Source organism: Peromyscus eremicus, chromosome 3 (assembly GCF_949786415.1).
Source record: "Peromyscus eremicus chromosome 3, PerEre_H2_v1, whole genome shotgun sequence".
Taxonomy (NCBI): Eukaryota; Metazoa; Chordata; class Mammalia; order Rodentia; family Cricetidae; genus Peromyscus; species Peromyscus eremicus.
The window spans coordinates 154,916,976-154,935,478 of record NC_081418.1 but is presented as its reverse complement, the minus strand read 5'-3'; the positions used below and the strand labels follow the sequence as shown (position 1 = coordinate 154,935,478).

The window sequence follows — 18,503 nt, the reverse complement described above, 5'->3', positions numbered from 1 at the left end:
AAATAAAGCATCACATGGCTTATTAAAAAGTCTTTTAACTCTACATAGTTGCCAGCATAAATCATATAACTAGATAAATGATAGGTACTATCATCGACAGAAAAAGCAGCATTATCAGATGGTGCACATGCACACACAGTTGCACACACAGAGGCACAGACACACACAGAGGCACATACAACAAAGGCACAGACACACAGAGAGATAGACACACACAATGAAGAACACTAGTCCGCAAAGTTCCACCCACCTGTCTGTGGTAATAGTGAGCACATCAGTTGTCTTGCAATACCTCTCTCCTACAAGTTTAATAAGTTTCTTCTTTGCATGGTTGTCTAAATTCAAACTGGAAAGTTTAACCTTAAAAATACAAGAAAAAATATGTAAAAAAAAAATCGTATAATTTGTTTAATGAAGAAAAGCAGAGCTGCTATTTAAATCAACATTAAACTCAAAAAACAAAACTTCCCCAACTTCTCTGTATGCAGTTAGCAGTCAGCAAAGTGCACAGCCCAACCTTACTCTTGGAAAGTGGAAAAGCAAAGTGAAAACACAGTTCGGAGCTCTTGCAAAGTGCTGGTGCATGCAGCTTTCCTGCGGGATCCACACAAAGCTTATGAGAAGCGCTAACATAAAAACCCAATCACTGTCAGTAACTGGACACCGGAAGTAAGAGGTTGCTGAAACAGCACAGACCCAAGCACTCCCGACCACTCCACCCTGAGACCATGTTACTGCATCCCTGCAACTGGTTCAGGACGAAAATGGCACCCCAACCTATAGGCTCTAGGAGGCTGGAACATCATACCAGGGAAGAATTAACATTCTTCAGGAGCTAATACTGGCCCCCCGGCTGTTAGGAACTTGTCTACCAGGCTGGCAAAGTGCTTAGTGGCATAAAGCCCTGACTGCCAAGCGTGGGGACCTGAGCTCAATCATCAGACCCCACAGGATATAAAGAGAAAACAGACTCCCACAAGTTACTCTCTGACCACCACACAAGGACACGGATGGACACACGGACACACACACACACATACACACAAAGGAATGAATACATTTTTTAAAAAAGATGTGGAGGCCTCCTAGAAAAGTTTTTTCTCCCTAATCCCCTCACCCCCTTTTGCCCGCACTGGGGATTAAGCCACAGTCTGGCACATATGGCAGGTACTCTGCCACTTAGCTACATTCCTAGCTCAGAAGCTTTTCTTTAAAGGTGATTCTGTAGCTCAGTGGTAGAGTGTTTGTCCAGCACACATGCAAGATCTTGAGTACAGTCCCCACTGATGCAAAGAGAGAAATGCTATTTCTGTTTCTACTGGATATATTTAGGACAAATTGAGTTGAATCAGGGTCTTTCTGTTTGTTGAGATAAGAGTCTAGGTTCAAAAGCCAAGAGAGCGGCTCAGGCTTAGCTTGTCCCACACAGTTTGCTCTCTAAAGAACTAATCCAGGTCTCCCAAGAACTCTCTTAATCCTTTCCCAGGGGGTACTCCACAACTTAAGAACTCCCACAGGCCCTAGTTCATCATTGTCACATTGAGCACCAAGCTCCCAAAACACAAGTCTTCAGGGGCAGGTGGCAACCATAACCACATCATAGCAAGCATAGTTAATTCTCTGGAAAGCATCAGGAGTAAGAAAGAACTGAAACCTCACGAAGAAGAAAAAAATGTTAAACGGGATTCTGAGATTCTACCTGTCTTCATCTCTTACTTTAATAACCCTGCACCTCTCTCCAGACACCAGAGCACAGCAGCTTATTCACCCACCCATTTCCCCAGCCAATCACGAACCTCTGAGGGTGAGAACAATGTCTATTTTGTTCTTGGCAATAGTGTAGGTAAGTATTTGGTAAGTTAATATATAAAGTTTAAAAAGAAAGGAACTGAGTCATGACACATGCCCACCACCCCAGTAGTTAAGAGGATCCCAAACTCAAGACAGGTGGGGTTACAGTGAGACCCTGTCTCAGAAAACAATTCACTACCATTCCCCTCTGCAGGTGAGGAGAACCATCTCTGTCTTCTGGAAAGAGTATGCACCAACAAGCAGGTTATTAGCTTGATAAATAGCAACTCATTCTGTGATAACTGATTGATAACAATATGGAGAAATATTTATATGAAAATAGCAAAATGCACTACTTTATAACTGCAAATGTATGTACATACATCTATGTGCAGTGACAACATACAGTAAAATGAGCATCTTTTATATTAGGGTATATTGGGTATACCCTAATGAGAATACAGTGATTTCTCTTTTTAAACACCTATGAAATCATAATATTAAACAATAACATTTTAAATTCCAATTTTTATGCCAATGTTCAAAAAAAGTGGCAGCAATGTTGATTATTGTTGCAATCACTGTTTTAAAATTCATATTCACATTAATATCTTATATAAAAAGATTTCAGCCAGACACTCTGAAGCTCTTCACAAGTGGCTGTGTGGCACACTCACGCCACCTGCTAGCCCGGAAGGGCACTGCAAATCCTCATCTTTGAGCTGGACCAACACTGACTTCCAGGCCAAGTGCCATTCATAGCCTCTTCCCAAATCCATGTTTTACAAGCTCTGTTTCCACAGTCTTGTGCTGTTAACATTATCCCCAAACAATGCTGCACTGCCAGACACAGGAGGCTGTAGTGCGATGCACTATCCTCAAATGCCTGTCTATTATCACAAGAACTACACAACACTGAGGAATGTCTCCCATATCTGCAAACACAATGTGACAGAACTGTGGTCCACATATTAGAACTGAGCAGGCTTCTGGTTTTGCCACTTGCTCTGTAACTTCAAATCACTTTATCTCAGAAAACTTTGTTTCTCAGGACAACGTAACTCAGGGGATTTCTGCAGGAATACGAGACTAACAGAGGGAAGCACTTTAAAAGTCAAGTCTTACACAAACATAAAGTCCCTGATTCTAAATGTTTATGACTATGGAGAAAAACATAACACGTACTCTGCAGTTTTACGCTGTGGAGGCTGAAGCAGCGGCACAAGTGTAAGGTCTTGCGTTCAGACCCATCAGCGGACTGCCTGCAACTCCAGCTCAGGCAGAGAGGGGGAGCTCCTGCGTGGGCAGCCTAGCTGGACTAACTGGGTTGGTAAGCTCTGGGTTTAAATGAGAGGTCCTGCCTCAATTAATGAATAAGGTGGAGGGTAACCCAAGATGATTCCTGACTCGAGCACAGGACCTTCAAACATACTTACATAGACATGCACTCACACATACACGAGCCCACAAACAAGCATACACACAAGCACACATACACAGAAACAAGCATACACGTAAACACACACAAAAACAAGCATACACACACAAACATGCACAAACACACATGTACATATACGCACACACAGAAAGCACATGCACACACCAGAGTCACAGAAAAACAGGCATACATATATGTTCACATGACACACACACTCATTGGTTTGGATGTGAAGCGTCCCCACAGGCTCGAGTGTCTGAATACTTTGTTCACAGGTGGTGTGCTGTCTGGAGACATCGAAGAACCTTTGGGAAGTCTGGCTGGAGGAATTGAGGAGCTGGGAGGACAGCCCCCATGTTACGGCCTGGCTCCACTTCCGGGCCAAGCTCTCTGCTTGCAGATCCAGAGAGACGAGCAAGCAGCCCCACGCTCCTGCTGTCTTGGACAGGGGCTCCCGCTGCCATCTTTCCCCACTGTGAAACAGCTAGCAGGACAGATCTGCTCTGAACTGCTTCTGTTAGGTCCTTTGTCTCTAATAGGAAGCCAAGAACAACTACATTATAGGATTTGTTCTCCTTCTCCTTCACCACACTCTTTAGTTTAACCCAGAATTCATGTAAAGGTGGGAGGAGAGAACCAACTCCACAACACACAACTAACGATTGCTTAATAACAGTTACGATGTTTATTCCTATGAAATGCAATCATCAGATTACAAAGCACACACAATACCACCCTATTAAACACAATAGGCTGCATGAGCAGTAAAAATGCATTTGTTTTATAATCAGATACAAAATGCACTTAAAATACACCCAATGACAGTCACAGTGTTCAAAATGCTCTTACCCTTAATGTTACCACTCGTGCTTTGGGGTTTCGAATAGACGGTCCTGACGACACATAATCCGCTGTGTCAATCTCAATTGGAAAATGCTTTTCACACTTCTCATCACTGTCTAGTGCAGCTGGCCACTCAGTGCAGAAATCTGAGATGATAAAAAGTTATCTCATTTGTAGCTCTGTAAGTGATGCCCACTGTAACATGGGCCAGCAGACAAGACAGTCATTGGTAGAGTCTGGAGTCACAGAAGTGCAAGCACAGGCTCTCCTCTGCACTGGACATGCATGCTGCTATTCCTCACCCCTTTCTTCTGTGGTCCATCCTAACCTGAGAACGTTAGCTTTGGTGGGAGCAGGGATGCTGGGGTATGGCTGGGGGCGCTTACCATGCCCACAGCCCAGTCCCCACACTGGGACTGAGTACACTATCTTGATGGACGTGCCAGGCTCTGCGAGCAGCTGCTGTTTAACTCTTCTTTCCCAACACCAGGCAGACAGCTCAGTGCCCAGAGTCCACTGCTAATTCATTCCCAAACCAACATGACTAGACAAGATCAACTGACAGAAACTGAGACCCCGGAGGAGCTAAGTCCTGCCAACATTCTTCCTGAAACCGACTTACATCATCGTAAGAGGGTCCCCACACCAATTCCTGCTCTTCCATGTGACCCTGATGAGCCAGTGTGGTAAAATGGAAAACACAAACAGCTTGTCCTCATCTTAAGGGAAGATTCCCCAGACAGAAGGTCGGTCTGGGTCTGAGATCTAGACCACAGTCCTTTCCCAAGCACTTATGGACAGGGCTCTCTCATTCCCCGAGCAGAGGTATAAACTCAGATCCCAATTTGTTGATGGGGAGTGGCTGCCAGCTTCCCACAGTTATTAGTATCTGATTTCACATTGCCCGACTCCTGCCAAGTCTCTGTGGACAGGGCTTTTAGCTGAGGATGAGGATTTCTCATACTAGGGGCACTTCTCAGTCCTTGAAGAGCTCCACTCTATGAAAAGCAATCAGTTCCTCAGTTATAGACGGACCTCACAGACCCAGGCTTCCTCTTGCAAAGCACATTGTGAGAGAAGCTGGTCATCATTGTGGACAGATAACATCGGGGACACTGAGAGGCCCTTTGCCTGTGACATTTCCCCAATTTCCCAACAGTAGTACTTTGTTTATCTTCCTTTAGGCTTGGTCAGAGTCAGTAAAATGTCACTCTGAGTTACAAAGATTCTCTGACATCAGTGACTTGTGCTGAGGCAGCAGGAGGTCATGAATTCAAGGCCACCCTGGGCTACATGGGGAGTGCCAGCCAGATTGAGCTACCCTGCGAGACCCTGTCTCAAACAAAACAAAAACAACACCCCCCGCCCCAAGATGACAGTCCCTAAAGCTTGTGTTGAGGGAAGGGAGACATCACTGAAATGGATAATACTCTGATGTGAAGAAGGGAAAAGCAAGGCAGGGTTAACCATCATTTCCACTGTGGACTCAGCATTCTACGCCATGACGCAGGACACCAAGCACTTGTAAGAGACCAGTCTACTTAAGTACACAGATTGTTGGTTTTGCACAGAATATTTTTTCTTTTAAACTGCAAATAAGTCATTTCAATCACCAGATGATAATTATAGTTTTTACATTAAATTACCTAAATTATGTGTCCAAAAATAAAAACGCAGCCAAGGAGAAAGCACATAATAGACCCATTAGCGCCTCATCTGATAGGCGCAGCAGTGGGTTGACTTTCAAAAGTCTTGGCTTTTACTTGACTTCTCCACTTGGTAAATTACTGAACTCCTACATTTCACATTTTCCATTTGCAAGTTAGATATAAAATCTCAAGTGACCTACTTTAAAAGAAAACTGAGAAGAAATGTTGAAAAACCTTGAGTCTTTTGGAAGATGCAATCTCAAGCCAGAGACGGCAGAAGTGTTATTAAGGAAATATGAAAATGCTCATTTACGCTCTGTAGGAAACAGTGCTGCCATCCTGAACGTGCTCTATAGAAGCCTTGATTTCAGTTTAGGAATTAGAGAACTCCTTTATCAAAACAATCGGTTGCTAGAATACAAGCACATTTAGAAATGTTTAGAGAATAAAAATGGGGTCAGCAAGACGGCTCAGCTAGTTAACGATGCTTGACCCCAGGGACCCACACGGTGGAGGGAGAGAACTGAGTCCCGTCAGCTGTCCCTGACCTCCATATGCACACCACGGCAAGCACATGCTCTAACACAAGCAACAACGCACACACAGAATAAATAAAATCTAATTTTAAAATTATTTTGTTAAAAATTAAAAAGATGAAAAATGTAATTTACCATGGTGTATAGGAATGCATTTGTGGACTGGCTTTTACAAGATAAAAACATGGAATTCAATCTGTGTCAAGTGGGACATCAATTTGGAAGTTGTCAGTTTTAGAAATGTTCTAGCTTTTGTTCTTTTCCTAAAAAGTCAGAACAAGTTTTCTGCGCACCGAAGAGTGCCTGATAGCATCCTGGTGTTCGCTGATGGCCCTATCTAAAGGTACTAATTGTTCAACTACAGAATCCCCAACAGCTGTGGATCAGTGCTCTCGCGCACGCGCGCACACATACACACACAACTACGTGAAGATGTTTGCCTTCACGTCATTGCTGCTGTGGGGAGTGGCATTCCTCTGCAGGCTCATTTGTGTGAGCAGGTGGCACTGCTTTGGGAGGCTGTCGAATCTCTAGGAGGTAGGGCCTATCTGGAGAAAATTGGGTGTGGGGTTATCGCTCTGCTTCCTGATCTGTCAGACAGTAAGACACTTTACACTCCAGCTGTGTCAGCCAGGAGCCCATAGCCACGCCCTCTCTGCCATGACAGATTAGAACCCCTCACATTGTGAACCCAAACAAATCTTCCTGTAAGATGCTTCAGTAGGGTACTCTGGCATAGTGACGAGAAAATACTAATATTCCGTGAGGGAAGGAGAGAGCCACCATGCAGGTGGATGACATATACGCTAATGCCCAAGGAGCAACAACCGCTGCTCCAAGTCAGCAGATCTGGAACTGGTACAAATAAACGCGGTCCTCTGGAAGTAATTACAAGAACTAAGGAATGACTAAAAGATTTTTCTGGGATGAGGCAGGGATGAAATAGCAGGAGGCTTCTACTATTTGATTAACCACATATACGTATCACTTTTAAGTTGTCAATGTTTTAAAACAATTAACCAGGTCAAATCTGTAATCGTGCACTCTGGAGGCAGAGGCAGGAAGCTCACTGCAAGGTGGAGGCCAGTTCTATGGGGCAAGTTTCCGATTAACCTGGGTTACACAGCAAGATCCTGTCTCAAATGAGTGAATGAGTGAATGAATAAATAAATAAATGTTTAAAAACTAAGCTAAGCAACACAGCTGCTGACATGGCAATTTAAGATTTGTCTCACATGGTCAGAGAACGCTGCAGGTACTTAGTAAAGCCAGGTCCAGACACAGAAAACCTCTAAAGGTACAGTATGTTTGAAAATGTGCTTACATGCTTAAAAAAATAAAAAATAAAAAATAAAGGGTACAGACAGTCATAGAAACAAATGAATAGTATAAGTCTTTAAAGAAAGAATAAAGTAATATAAAAAGAACAAGTCATGTAAAGATGGGAAATACACAGGGTGTCTGGATCCTGTATGGTGCTTTGTTGACTTTAAATTTTTTAAATGATAATGTACAAAAATCATTAGCTGCTGAGAGACAGTGGGTTATGGAAACTGATCATTTAAACCCACCTCTATATTTTAAGACTATCTTAACTTCAAAACGGAAGTAAAAAATATATTGCGTTGAGGTAGGGGTTATGCCTTTGTTTCCACAGGGAACAAAAAGTTATGGTTCTCTTCAAAACTAATAAAGATCAGATTTGATTGGGGGAAGACTTCTTGAAAATCTTGGCTACAAACATGAAAAAAGAAACCAAAAAGACTACAGGACAGGTGATGTATATGCTGATCCCTCTACTATGGGAACAGCTCTGAGACTGGACAAGACATGATAAATCTTGTTGGCTACAGAGTCTTCATGACTTACTATTACATGCCATCCTTTGATATGGCATGGATAGAGGTTTGGTTATACAGTCCAAACAAATTTATAAAGTTAATAGATGACTTTTACCAGCTCAAACATAAAACAAAAAATCAACTTTAGCTGACTTGTGCACACCACATTCCATACTTGTGTTAATGCAGATATGTTACCTTTAAAAGTTTGTGTGCTTTCAGGAAAAAAAAGGACCAAACACCAATGAAGACAAGTAGCCCAGCCTCTCAGAATGCCTGCCTCAGTTGCAGTTTCCACAAAAATCTATATCCAGAACAACTTCAAAGCTGCTAGCTGAGATGGTCCAGCCTCACAAACTACTCCAGCCAAGATAAGCTCTACACTTTCCCATCACACAGAGACTAAACAAAAAATAATACAACTAGCTCTCCCAGGCCTTGACCATTATCTCATTTTTTTCAGGGTCTCCTAAAGATGCTATAGTCCTCAGACAACAGAAAGCAGTCTCGAAAACATGATGCCCACATTCCCAAGAGGTGGAATATGTGATTTTTTGATTGTTCATGGATTATGGATGTTTATCATCATTTAAGGGGTTGGTTGAAAGTTGTTGTTGGTCATGGTCAGGGAAAAGGCTGAGCAAAGGAGATTCAGGGATTTCTTTCGGAAGGGAAAAAGCTGAGCAAAGAAGATTCAGGGATTTCTTTCGGAAGGGAAAAAAGGGGAATACAGTATAGAAATGATAGGATAAAAGGAAGGATTGCTGAGTCAACTTTTGAACTAAAAAACAACTACTAGTCTCCACTATTTTACATTGGTGTGAAATTTTATATACTGATACAAATTCAAGGTTATTTTTGTTATACTATATGTTTCTACTCTTGTTTAAGGTATTGTATCTATGCAGCTCATTTAACAATGTAATGTAAATTTCCAGTCCTTGAAAGCTATTATTATTAACTATTTAGGATAATTAAGAAATGCAAGTGAGTAGTTAGTCATCTATAATAATCAAACTTATAGTCATGTTAGGTATGTTTTCAAGGTCAAAGAGAGATATATTCTATATAGACAGATGTTCTTCAAACACTTCAAAGACTTACAGAATATGGCATTTAAAATGTCTTTTTAACATAAGGCTTTTCATGACAATGAGACACATCTTCACTGGCAGCACCAACTTACTTCAAAAAAGGATGATGGACATCAAAGAACCTCTACATGGAGTTTGCTTTCTATGATGCAAAGCTAGCCATTTGGGAAAGAAACTACCCTTGCCTCAATTGCTGACAATATGCTGTCCAAACTGGACAAGCAGGACACAAAAGAAGGTAATTGTCAAACTTTGCCAAGATAGGTAGGATAGTTCTTCAAAATTTCTGATTAACAAAAAAGTCTGTCAGATATTCTAGTCCCCAACGTTGCAGAAGAATCTTAGGTCACTGTCCAGGCAGGCAGGTAGGTGTCTCTTGTTGTTTCTATAGTTTTGGAAGTTGCTTGCTCTGCACTTCCTGTATACTCAGGTAGTATTATATCCTTCTCAGGTCTTTGATGAGGTTAAAGAGTAGATAGTTATAGTTACAGTTTTCCTTGTTACCAAATTCAGAAAGGAAACTCACAAAAGAGATGTAAAGTATATAAGTTTGAGAGACATAAAAGCTTAAGTTGTTTATCTAAGAAAATGTTTTGAGGTCTAAAAAGATAAGTTTTGGATTGGTAATATAAGTCAGGATAGAAAGTAAATTAGGTACAAAACTTTGACTCACCAAGATAGGATAGATAATGGAGTATTTTCTCTAAATTTGCCAAATGCAAATGGACTGGACATTGTGAATGTAATTCTTACCTAGTAATTGTTCTGTGTTAAGAGCTAAAATTTTCCCTTTTTATTTAGACAAAAAGGGGGAAATGTGGGATATTTGTACACAAAGATGTATTGGTGTGATTGCTTTAATAAAAAGCCAAACAGCCAATAGCTAGGCAGGAGAGATAGGCAGGCCTTCTGATTGCTGGGAAGAAGAAAGGTAGTCACCAGCCAGGAGGAAGCAGGATGGGCAGCACAAAGAAAAGGTAACCGAATCACGTAAAAGAACATAGATTAAAAGATAAGGGCTAATTTAAGTTATAAGAAGTTGTTAGGAACAAGTCTAAGCTAAAGCCAAGCTTTCATAATTAATAAGTCTCCATGTCGTTATTTGCGAGTTGGCAGCCCAAAGAAAAATCCGTCTACAATCTGCGTCTGCCATTGAATGTATTAAATATTCACAATGGTGTTATTTTTAAATGTAGAATGGAATTAGAGTAAAACAGTCTACCATCTTGTGAGTTAAAAAAAAAAATTATGGCTTCACTTTGTTTTTTGTTTTTGTTTTGTCTTGTTTGCTAGTTTGGTTTTTTTGAGATTCTGTTAAACTATCCAGGATTGTGGTGGTATTGTGTTCCCCAAAATATTGTGTACCTTAATAAACTTATCTGGGGTCAGAGAACAGAAAAGCCACAAGATACTTAGGCTAGAAAATGTTAGCACATGCCTTTAATCCTAGCATTCCAGAGACAGAAATCCCTCTGGATCTCTGTGAGTTCAAGGCCGCATTGGAAACAGCCAGGCATGGTGACTCACACTTTTAATCCCAGGGAGTGGTAGTAGAAAGCAGAAAGGTTTATAAGGCGTGAGGACCAGAAACTAGCAGCATTTGGCTGGTTAAGCTTTTAGGTTTTGAGCACAGTTCAGCTGAGAGCCATTGGGATGAGGACATAGAAGCTTCTAGTCTGAGAAAACAAGACCAGCTGAGGATCCGGTGAGGTGAGACAGCTGTGGCTTGTTCTGTCTCTCTGACTATCCAGCATTTCACCCCAACAACTGGGCCCGGGTTTGATTTTATTAATAAGACTCTCTAAGATTCATGCTACACAGGATAGCTTCAAACTGACCATCCTCCTGGCTCAGTCTACTGACCGCCAGGACTATAGTGTGCATAACCACACCTTAGTTTCAACCTCTATTTATTTTTGACGAGTTTACAGTGCTCAGCAAAAAATTATTGACAAAAAGGCTGAGAAGTGGCTCTGCAGTTAAGCACACTGGCTGCTCTTCGAGAAGAAGAACCTAGGTTTAATTCCCAGTACCTGATGGTGGCTGACAACCACATATAACTCCAGTTCCAGGGGATCTGACACCCTCTTCTGGCCTCCTTGGGCACTAGGCAAGCACATGGTACACAAATATGCATGCATGCAAAACACCCACATACAAGACAGTGATAATAATAACAAACATAAACTGCTTACACACCTAACATCTCAAACTACTCACAAATCTTTGTTTAATGGAGAGAGAGGCAGGAGGGTAGTGCCTTCCTGGAGCACTACCACATAACATAAATTTCAGGCACCCTGGGCTACCTAGCAAAGAAGAACAAGACCCTCTCAACAAAATAAAGAGTAAAGGAGACAATGACTCAGAACATAAAGTTGTATCTCATTAGACTTAAGATTCTTTGTTTTATGTTAAAATCAGTCCCAAGTTCCCAGAAGAAAACCTACCTTTGAGAGCTTCACAGTGCCTTTTAATCGCCACAGGAGTCAAATGCAGAAAATTCGGGATCTAAAAATAGAGACGTTTCAAAAGGATACATTACAGCCAAATCTCCCCCTCCTACCCCCTTTTTTTGTAAGCTAGAGTCTCGATATATTTCCCAGATATTTTCAAACTCATAGGTTCAAGTGACCTTCCTGCTTCGGCCTCCTGGGGAGCTGGGACTACAGCCAGGCCACCATGCCAGCTCTGTCATCAACACACGAATAGGATCATATTCTTATAAACTAAACCACAGGCCCAACAAATCATGTAAGTAAAGTCCAGCAGCTCTTCTACAGCATTGGTTCCAAGCACAGACATCAGTCAGGAAGTAGATTCTTTATGATTCAGTTCTGATACATCAGAATCAGATGGCACACATCTTTCATTTTATGTCTTACAAGACAGCAGTCATGTTAAAAAAAATAAACACTTTCATACATTCTTTATGTCATGTATCTACAGTATTCATGTGCAATTCCATTATAAAAATAAGGCATTCGGGGTGTGTTAGCTTACACTTATAATTCTAGCACCCAGGGAGATTGAGGCAGGAAGTTTGTGAAGTCAAGGTCACTCTGGACTCAAAAGTTCAAAAAACAATAATAATAATGATTTTTGAATGCATGTAAGGATACCAATCTGTCAATCACCCAATCCTCCAAGAAACATGGTATATTACTTTTGCTTTGCACACAACAAACATTTTATAAACTGAATGAACAGAGCTAGCAAATCTCAACTAGATAGTTGATTGTATTTATTAATTAATTTTTTGAGAAACAGTCTCCTGTAGCCAAGACTAGCCTGGAACTTGTGATGGACTCCTGATCTTCCTGCCTCAGCCTCCCAAGTGCTGGTATTGCAAGTATGTTCCACCACACTCAGCTCTTAACTGACCAGTTTAATGAAATTAGGAATACATTCTTGCTGACACAGTGAAGCATAAAGTCAAAATTTAGGAAAGGTCAAAGAGTTGATTACTTTCAAACCAGTAACGTTTACCAGCATAATTTCTTAAAGTGAATATAAGTGTGTTTTTAAAAAGACTTATTTTCTTTTTTATGTATGAGTGCTTTGCCTGCGTGTGTGTATGTGCACTGCGCATGTCTGGAGCTGGAGGAAGTCAGAAGGTATTGAATCCCTTGAGACTGGAATTACAGATGGTTGTGAGCTGCCATGTGGAATCAAAACCAGGTCCTCTGGAAGAGCAGCCTATGTTCTTAAGTGCTGAGCCGTCTCTCCAGCCCCTACCAGTATAATTTTTATAATAATATTAAGCATGTAAAAAGCAATTTATCTTTAATAAACTCATTTGGAAAGAAAAATTAAAAAGCATACTCTAAAAACTATGCCAAGGATCTTGAATGTTGATAAGAAAATATTTACTTAAAATCCAGGGGGGGGGGGAAAAACCCTAAACACTAAGATTAGGATGGGTGGTATTTTGTTGCTGTTCTCTTGTTTTTGAAACATAAAAATGTAACTCTCAGGATCACAAAAGGAAAAAAAGAATAGCTGATGCAGATCAGGCAGTGAGCATGCTCAGTGACACCAGCTCCTACAGTGACACGACACTCCTCTGTCTGCACTAAGTCCCTTCATCTGAAGACCTGTCTATGGTGATATTTTATTTGTGCTGAAATGTGATTTTATTTGTACGTTAATAAATAAAGTTAACCTGGGGGTCAGAGCTAATAGCAAGCCATAGCAGAAGTCTGGCCGTGGTAGCACATACCCTTAATCCCAATCACATGACAGGCAGATCTCTGTGTATTCAAGGACACCACCAGCACGGAGACACACGCCTTTAATCTCAATACCAACCATAGAAGACCTGGAGGTCTGTACAGACAGGCAGTGACGAGGTCACATGGTTGGGTTTACAACCAATGAGAAGGCAGACCAGAAAGTCAATAAAGACAGACACACAGGAAGTAGGCCTCTTTCTCAGGGGAAGGACGGCAGCGGGTGGTAAGAAGGCAGTTTTAGTGTCAGCTCTTAGCTACTGCTCTGACCTCTTTTAACTCTGCATTTGGCTCTGTGTTTCTTATTTAATAAGACCGTTACGTCTACACCTGTCTCTATCCATGTCTGCCTGGAAATGCTCTCCTAGGCAAGTCTCTCTGAACTGCTGGGTATAGCTCCCTGTCCAGTTCTGTCCCTCCTCTCACAACAAACTTTTAGAACTCTAGCACATGGCACATGGAAATAGGAACAGAAGATACACAGTGAGGTTGAGGCCACTCTGGACTATGACTTGCCTCAAAAACGAAAATCAAATAATCAGTGTGGGATCTGCACTTTCTGATTCTCAGTAGCAGTTTACTTTGCCCTCCTTAGTTCTACTTGAAGGATACAAAAGAAAAGGCCACAGAGAAGCCACAGGGTTGATCAATCTTTATTAAATGCCTAAGACTCTTTGAGTCTTCTTTACCACAAACAGCATCCATTATTACCTGAAAAAAGATCTAAAACATAATAAGCTGCCCTCTACTGGACCCTTAACATTAAGGAAGGGTGGGGGTGGGGGACGAGCACTCACGTGTTGTGAAATAATCCTTTTGCATACTGTGAAGATGTTTTACTCTCATTGGTTTAATAAAGAGCTAACTGGCCAATAGCTAGGCAGAAGGAAGTTGGGGGGAGAGCCAGACTGAAAAAATACTGGGAAGAAGGAGGGTGGAATCACCAGCCAGATGCAGAGGAAGCAGGAGATGAACATGCTGTGCTGAAAAAGGTACCACCATGTGGTAGAGCGTAGATAAGAAATATGGGTTAATTTAAATTGAAAGAGCTAGTTAGTAACAAGCCTAAGCTATCAGTTGAGAATTTATAATAATAATAAGTCTCTGTGTGGTTATTTGGGAGTGGCTGGTGGGACAGGAAAGTCCACTACAAATGGTGCCTAAGGTCTGGCAACATAGATCCACATAAAGTCTGAGAAAGCTTAAGAAAAGGTTCCAAACACACAAAATGAGGCCAAACATTGCTTCCTAGTCTCACAGTCTTATGCCAGCCCCAGTACAGAAACAAGTCTCCCAGCAGCTGCCTGCGGGATGGAGCCAGCTGCTAGGCCATAGCGCCATACACTAAGCTGGGCTGCGCCAGCAGCTGACATTCATCTCATGTGATCAGAGAACACAACAGATGCTCAAAAGACAGATCCAGGCAAAAGAAACCTCTAAACAGGTTACAGTGCATTTAAAAATGTACACAGGCTTGAGAAGGAAAGGAGAAAGGATATAGACAGAGAAAAAAGAATGGTTTAAAAATAATAAAATCCTTAAAAAAGGAATAAAGTAATACAAAAGAAAAAAAACACATAAAGATGGAAAATACACAGGAGTCTGGATCCTGTATGTTATCATGTTGCCTTTGAATTCTTCAATTGCTGATGAACAAACTACAGCTGCTGAGAGACACTGATTGTGAAGGTTGCTGGATTAAACCAGCCTATGTATTTTAAAAGTGTCTTGACTTCAAAATGGAAGTCAAAAGATGTGTTGCTCTGGGGAAGAGGTGGTGTTTTTGTTCCCCCATAAAATAAAAGGCTGTGATTTGTTCAGGTTAAAGATGATCAGGTTTGACTGAGGAAGACCTTCTGAAAATTCTGGCTACAGACATAAAGAAATAAACCTAGAAAAACTAGAAGACACGTAACATGTATTTCACCTACTCAAACATAAAACAAAAATAATATCTTTGGCTAACTTGTGAACAACACACAGTCTATACTTGTATTAATGCAGATATGTTATGTTACCTTTAAAAGTTTATGTATTTTCAGAGCAAGGGGACCAGACACCAATAACAATGGGTGGCCCAGGTGATCCAACATCTCAGAGCACCTCTGCTACAGTTTCCTCAGAATTCCACATCCAGAACAGCTTCAAGGCTGCTGGCTGAGATGATCTGGCCTCACAGACTAACCCAGCCAAGACTAACCATTGTCTTTATTTTCTCAAGGTTCCCCCCCTGTAGCTAAAGTTTTCTTGCTTGGCCCACAGTCAGGACAAATCTGTCACCCACCAGTCCCACAGCCACTCAGACCCAACCAAGTAAACACAGAGACTTACATTGGTTACAAACTGTATGGCCGTGGCAGGCTTCTTGCTAACTGTTCTTATATCTTAAATTAATCCATTTCTATAAGTCTATAGCTTGTCACGTGGCTCGTGGCTTACCGGCATCTTCACATGCTGTTTGTCATCTTGGTGACTGGCAGTGTCTCTCTCTCAGCCTTCCACTTCCCAGCTTTATTCTCCTCCTTGTCCCGCCTATACTTCCTGCCTAGCCAATGGCCAATCAGTGTTTTATTTTTTGACCAATCAGCAACACATTTGCCATACAGAACATCCCACAGCACCCCCTAAAGATGCCAGTGCCCCCAAACAGTAGGAAGTAGTCTAGAGAAAACTATGCCCACATTCTCAAAAGATGGATTATGGATGTTTGTCATCATTTAGGGGAGATTGGTTATAAGTTGTTACTGATCATGGACCAAAAAGGAAAAAAACAAAACAACAACAACAAAAAAACCCACTAAACAAACGAGTTAGATTCAAGGATCTCTTTCTGAAGAAAAAGGTGGGGGAGGAGATATAGGAATGATTGAAAAAAAGGGTAGATTATTCAATCTACTTTAACCCAAACTAAAACAACTATTAATCTCAAAATACTTTACATGGTATCGATTTTAGTTTATTGATACAAATTTGAAGTTTTTTTTGTTATATTGTATATATGTTTATTATACTCTTGCTTAGGGTATTGTGCTTATGCAACTCATTTAAAAATGTAATGTATAATTAAGAAATGAGGTTAGTAGTTAGTCATCTATAATAATCAAACTTATAGTCATGTTAGGTATATTTTCAAGGTTAAAAAGATTTATCTAGATAAAGAGATGGTCTTCAAACACTTCAAAGACCTACAGAATGTGGCATTTAAAATGTTCTAATAACCTAAGGCTTTTCATGACAGTGAGACATGTCTGCTCCTGGCAGCACCAATCTACTTTAGAGAAGATTATGGGCATCAAAGAAACTCCACATGGAGTTTCTTTTTTTTTTTTTTTTTTTTTTTCCGGTTTTTTGAGACAGGGTTTCTCTGTGTAGCTTTGCACCTTTCCTGGAACTCACTTGGTAGGCCAGGCTGGCCTCGAACTCACAGAGATCCACCTGGCTCTGCCTCCCGAGTGCTAGGATTAAAGGCGTGCGCCACCACCGCCCGGCGGAGTTTACTTTCTTTGTAGCAAAAGCTGCCCTTGCCTCAAATGCTGACAGTATACTGTCCAAACTGGACCAGCAGGACACAAAGAAAAGCAACTGCTGAACTTTGCCAAGACAGTTCTTCAGAATTCCCTGCTTCACAGGAAAGTCTGTCAGATATTCTAGGCCTATAAGCCAAAGAAAGATAAGTATCCCAATGTTGCAGAGGAACTCTGGGTTACTGTCCAGGCAGCCAGATGTCCTAGTCCTTAGGTTATATATTACTTCCTTCTGGGGTCTTTGATAGAGTTAAAGACTAAAGAGTCAGACTTAATAGTTTTTTTTCTTTAGTTATGATAAAAGGTAAAGTACAAACTTTAGACTCACAAAGATAAGATAATATTTTCTCTAAATCTTAATAGTTTTCTTTAGTTATGATAAAAGGTAAAGTACAAACTTTATACTCACAAAGATAATATTTTCTCTAAATTTGCCAAATACAAATGGACTGAATATTCTAACTGTAATTCTTACTTGATAACTTATATATAGTTATCATATAACTATATATAAGATAACTTATATATATCGTTATATATAGTTTTATTATGTTAAAGTTAAAACCTTCATTTTTAATTAGACAAAAAGGGGGTAATGCTGTGAAATAATCCTTTTATACAGTGTGAAGATGTTTTATTCTCATTGGTTTAATAAAGAGCCAACTGTCCAATAACTAGGCAGAAAGAGATTAGGCAGGAGCGCCAGACTGAAAGAACACTGGGAAGAAGGAGGGCAGAGTCACCAGCCAGATGCAGAGGAAGCAGGAGATAAACATGCCGGTGCAGAAAAAAGGTACCACCATGTGGTAATAGAGTGTATAGAAGAAATATGGGTTAATTTAAGTTGAAAGAGCTAGTTAGTAACAAGCCTAAGCTATTGGCTGAAGCTTTATAATTAATATTAAGTCTCTGTGTGGTTATTTGGGAGTGGGCTGGTGGGACAGAAAAGTCCACCTACACCCACCAAGGAGCTTTCTGAGCCCTGAACCAGCCACTTACCTTTAAAAGCTCTAGATTCCCCTCCTTTGCCATGGGCACGCCCTTCTTTACTGGATACCCCATTCGAACAGGCAGAGGAACAGCAGAGGGTTTAAATGGCATCGCAACAGGGTAAACACTGGGCCAGTCCTGGTCAACATCCATCTTCTCTGTCCTAGGAGGTAGTGCCTAAGAAACATGAAATACTTAAAATTTTTAAATATAAACATATTCTTTAATTTTAAGGCAAAAGCTGTAACTAAGATACACAAAAGCTGCAAAACACTGACTTCCAGGCCTGTGAGAAATGGGGAAAAGTGCTTACTGTGCACACCTGGCAACCTAAATTTGACCCTGAGAATCTACAAGGTAAAAGGAAAGAACTAAGTTAACAGGGTTGTCCTGACTTCCACACTCCATCTGTGGCACATACGCCTGTACACTACATACACATATGACAAGGAAAAGACTCATTTCCAACAAATTTGTTGCTTAAGTAAAAAACATTAACTCAGCATAAATATCTCTGCGTAGATGCTTCAAACTATGACAAGCTCTCCATTAATATCACATTTCC

General features: G+C 40.9%; 1 protein-coding gene across 1 annotated transcript in view; it reads right to left on the bottom strand.

Moving 5' to 3' along the window:
- The window catches only part of Mrps35 (mitochondrial ribosomal protein S35), a 36,215-nt gene that overhangs the window by 10,384 nt on the left and 7,328 nt on the right, over positions 1-18,503 (bottom strand). Inside the window, exons 3-6 of the mRNA XM_059256392.1 lie at positions 17,948-18,115; positions 11,643-11,703; positions 4,079-4,218; positions 251-360 (exon numbers count right to left, since the gene is read on the bottom strand). Coding sequence (XP_059112375.1) covers positions 251-360; positions 4,079-4,218; positions 11,643-11,703; positions 17,948-18,115 — 479 coding nt within the window. The remainder of the gene's footprint in view (positions 1-250; positions 361-4,078; positions 4,219-11,642; positions 11,704-17,947; positions 18,116-18,503) is intronic.